Raw genomic sequence first — 4,146 nt, 5'->3', positions numbered from 1 at the left:
AAAGCGGGGGGGCGGCCGGCAGCTCGGGCTGAGGGTTACGTGGCCGCCGGAGCCCTGACGTGATAGCACATTGCATCAGCATAAAACAATCCATCCTCGATATGGAATGCGGTGCGGACGGATGACAGTGAGAGCGCAGCCCCCTCGCCGCATTGATTTATGTCGGAGCTGACGCTTTATCAGGCAGTCGGAAAAACTTTGACCAATCATTTTGCAAGGAGCGCTGAGCCAGGCTGCTCCACTGTACTTTGTTGGCTGAGAAGTTGAGCAGGGGTGGGGGTGGGAGGGTGGGGGGCTGGGGGGGTCGCGTCCGAAAGCCCTCACACCGGTCCGGGTGCCACCTCTCCCTGCTTGGGCGCTGCGCGCGAGCGCTTCCCTTCCCCCTGCGAGCGCCCGGATAATGTCTGAGAATGTCCATTTCTGGGACGCTTAGCAGCTATTATGTCGACTCGATCATAAGTCACGAGAGTGAGGACGCGCCTCCAGCCAAGTTTCCTTCCGGCCAGTACGCGAGCCCCCGGCAGCCAGGCCACGCGGAGCACCTGGAGTTCCCCTCGTGCAGCTTCCAGCCCAAAGCGCCGGTGTTCGGCGCCTCCTGGGCTCCGCTGAGCCCGCACGCGTCCGGAAGCCTGCCGTCCGTCTACCACCCCTACATCCAGCCCCAGGGCGTCCCGCCGGCCGAGAGCAGGTACCTCCGCACCTGGCTGGAGCCGGCGCCGCGCGGCGAAGCTGCTCCTGTGCAGGGCCAGGCGGCGGTGAAGGCGGAGCCGCTGCTGGGCGCGCCTGGGGAGCTGCTCAAGCAGGGCACGCCCGAGTACAGTTTGGAAACTTCGGCGGGCAGGGAGGCCGTCCTGTCTAATCAAAGACCCGGCTACGGGGACAATAAAATTTGCGAAGGAAGCGAGGACAAAGAGAGGCCGGATCAAAGTAAGTTATAAAAAGTGAGGAAATACCCAGGCCGAAGGCCAGGCGAGGGGGAGGGGAGGGGAGGGGAGAAGCAATAAACTGCGGACAATGTGAAGGGAAACCGCGGCGACCGCCGGAGAGCGAGCGGGGGCGGAGGGAAGATGGAGGGAGGCAGATGAGTGCCCCAGAAAGGGAGACTGAGGCCGCTGGAGGAGCGCCGCCCCCACTCCTCCAAGTCCACGGGGGACCCGAGGCGCAGGGACCAGCTCGCCGCACTCTCGGCCTCCCTTCCCCCACGCCCCCGAGGCTTGGGCTGAAAGCCCGGGAAGAAGCCGACCACCGCCGGCTGGGAGAGGAGCTGGCGGGGCCGGGGAGGCAGCCAGCGAGGCCGAGAGCTCGCGCGGGCCAGGGCGGGAGCGCACCGGGCTCCCGGGCACCGCACGGCTGGCAGAGCTCCCCGCGCCACGCGCACACCGTAAAAGCCGGCCAAGGGGTAGTGGGAGGGGGCTCATTAGGATTTTATTTGCGATGCGACAGCTTGACGGAGGATTGTTTTTAGCAGATCTCGCTCAGTAGCCGCTCAGGGTCCGCAGCCGGCGCCGGGAGGGGCGCTGGAAGCCCGGGACCCGGAGACTGAGCCCCCTCCCCGGATGCGCCGGCCCCTCCCCGGGGGCCTTCCCTCCGGTCGCCTCCTCCCCTCCGTGGCATCCTCGCCCGGGTTGCAGCTTCCTTTTCTGCGGCTCCGGCTGCTCTCCGCGGGGCTCCCTAGCCCCAGCCAGAGCTGTCCGCCTCGCAGGGAGTTGGGGAATCGCTTCCGAACTTCGCGGCCGACCGGCTGCGTGGAGAAGGAGAGATACTCCGAAAGGACCCTGGGGAGTAGAAGGGTGGGGGGGAGAGAGGCTTGCGGAGAGGCTAACTTCATCCTCGGAAGGTAGTTTCTCACCATCTCCCACCCCTCCAAAAGCACCCCCGCCAGGAACCGAAGTCTGACTAATTTCCAGGATGTGCTGCTCGCTAAGGGCGGCAGGAGGGGAGTCGCGGATTTTTCGTCTTTTAAGGTTGAGAAGGGCAAATTGGTCGGGGCTCTTAGCCCCCAAACAATAACCTGCAGGATGGTGGGCACAAGTCCTCACCCCTTACTCTTTTTGGAGAGTGAGGGTCAGATATTTTAGTCTTTGCTTTTGCCCTGCCGGATTTCCCATCAGCAGAGCGGCCCACAGGCCCTTTGGGGTTGCCCTTGCCTGCTGGAGGGAAGAGAACTGCCCAACTTCCCTGAGGTCTCTGTGAGCTCCCATCACCTCCAACCTGCCAGGCTGAATCACAAGAGTTGGCATTTGGGTAACACACTGGCTCTTCCCAAACCCTCCCTGCTCACACCCAAACAGAGCCCCCCCCCCCCGACCCCAAGCCCACAAACCCTACTTGGAAAGTCCATTACTGCAGGGCAGCAGTTTGGCTAGAATCAATAATTAACAGTTATTTTCCTCTTTCCTATTTAATGCGGCTGTGGGTCCCATCCCGGGCACTCACATTAAGGAAGTAGCTGCAAATTGGTAAGACGCGGCACTTAGTGTAGGATGAACCAGGTTTTTTTTTTTAATATTCAGTGCTTTACATTTGGGGTGAAGGAATCCAGTAGAGGGTAGCTGTTATTTTTACTTGGCTCTTCATTATTCGGCAACTTTTCTGAGTTCAGGGGTAAGGAGAAGAGAAGCCTGTATATATGTTTCCTCTGTTTTCCCCCACTGCTACTCAGTCACCCCTTCCCTTTCTCTGTTCACTCTCACCACATGCAGCCAGTTGGAGCTAGCTATGCTCTGAAGGACTTCTGTTACCCCCACATGATCCATGGCTCCCCCCACTTAGGACTGGACCAATCTTGCATCCCAATTTCCCTGAACTTACTTTAACCAAGCTGCGAGCTGAGCAGGAGTGGAAAAGGAGACTATTGCAACCATAAGTTACCTGTGAGCCCCCAGCACTCCCTTGTCCACAGGCTGGAGTTGATAAATGGTTGCAATTGGGTTGCGTGTGAATTGGAGTGTGCTGGGTGTTTGCAGCGTCTCTAAATGTGAATCCCTATTTGTGGTGTGGGGGGGGGGGCAGTGAGATATCTGCACAGACACACATGGCTGCTGCCATGTGGCCAAGAGAGGCAAGCTTGTGATCAAGGCAGGAGGGTGCACTCAGACTGGACCGGAGGGCCGGGAGGTCTCTTGACTGTGACTGAGCAGAAGCCCCTCTCCTCTCCCCCAGCCCAATCCTTCTCTCACCTCTCAGACCTAGAGCCAGGACTCTTCAGTCAGCCACCACTGGTTAGTCTGGTAGAGCTGGTGGGGGAGAGGGCTTTAGCCAGGCTGGGCTCTGACCTGAGTCCTAGCCAGTTCCGACCCAAGTGGAGAAAGAGACTGAGTGAGGACCTGGGGCAGGCAAAGCTTTGGAAGTGGTGAGAAGCCTGGCACACGTTTGGCTCTATCCTGACCAAATAACTCACCTGGAGGTGCCTTTAGCAACTCTTGGCCCATCTCTGGAAGCCTTTCTAGGAACCTGAAGGCCCAGATTGCCCCTTTCTCCAATGTAAGATGGGGAGTGGAGACCAGGGGTGCACCCTCTTGGAAGGAGAACACGGGGGCCCTTCACCCCCTTTCCTTTCTTTGATTCTATCGCTGCTTCTCTTTCAGGCAACGTCTCCGCCAACTGGCTGCACGCTCGCTCTTCCCGGAAGAAGCGCTGTCCCTACACCAAATACCAGACGCTGGAGCTAGAGAAGGAGTTTCTGTTCAATATGTACCTCACCAGAGACCGTAGGCACGAAGTGGCCAGACTCCTCAATCTGAGTGAGAGACAAGTCAAAATCTGGTTTCAGAACCGGCGGATGAAAATGAAGAAAATGAATAAGGAACAGGGCAAAGAGTAAAGATTCCCTCCAGCCCTCCCCACCCCTTCCCCATCTCATGCTTATTTATAAGGGATGGCTGTGGAGCCTGTGCTGTCTGGGATGTATTCAAGTGAATGGGGAAGGGGGTCTTTTTCTTCAAAGTCCTTTTTTTGCATCTAGAGCCTCTCTCCTTTCCTTTGCCCTCACCTGTCCTTCTCTTCTCCCTGGGCCTCAGGAGAGAGTTTTATTGATTTAGAAGGTAGATATAGTTGGTTCCTAAGAAGGTGATGGGCCCCAAGGAAAGAGTGCCCCTAGTAGAGCCCCTAGCAACCCTCTTAATTTTCCTGGGAAGCCCCAGCCCC

At 58.4% G+C, this 4,146-nt stretch overlaps 1 protein-coding gene across 1 annotated transcript; it reads left to right on the top strand.

Annotated features, from left to right (window-relative positions):
* Positions 1 to 368: 368 nt before the first annotated feature.
* Positions 369 to 3,823, top strand: HOXB9 (homeobox B9). The gene is made up of 2 exons (XM_059998317.1): positions 369 to 927; positions 3,588 to 3,823. The coding sequence occupies exons 1-2, from the start codon at positions 411 to 413 to the stop codon at positions 3,821 to 3,823; spliced, it is 753 nt and encodes a 250-aa protein (XP_059854300.1). The 5' UTR covers positions 369 to 410.
* Positions 3,824 to 4,146: the final 323 nt, after the last annotated feature.

The sequence above is a fragment of the Delphinus delphis genome, chromosome 19 (genome assembly GCF_949987515.2).
Source record: "Delphinus delphis chromosome 19, mDelDel1.2, whole genome shotgun sequence".
In the NCBI taxonomy this organism is placed as follows: domain Eukaryota; kingdom Metazoa; phylum Chordata; class Mammalia; order Artiodactyla; family Delphinidae; genus Delphinus; species Delphinus delphis.
Note: the sequence above shows the minus strand (reverse complement) of the source record. Positions and strands in the feature narration are given on the sequence as shown.

Coding starts and splice junctions, on each gene's coding strand:
- HOXB9 (XM_059998317.1), top strand. CDS start 411: ATGTCCATTTCTGGGACGCTTAGCAGCTATTATGTCGACTCGATCATA. Junction 928..3,587: donor CAAAGAGAGGCCGGATCAAA/GTAAGTTATAAA, acceptor CTTCTCTTTCAG/GCAACGTCTCCGCCAACTGG.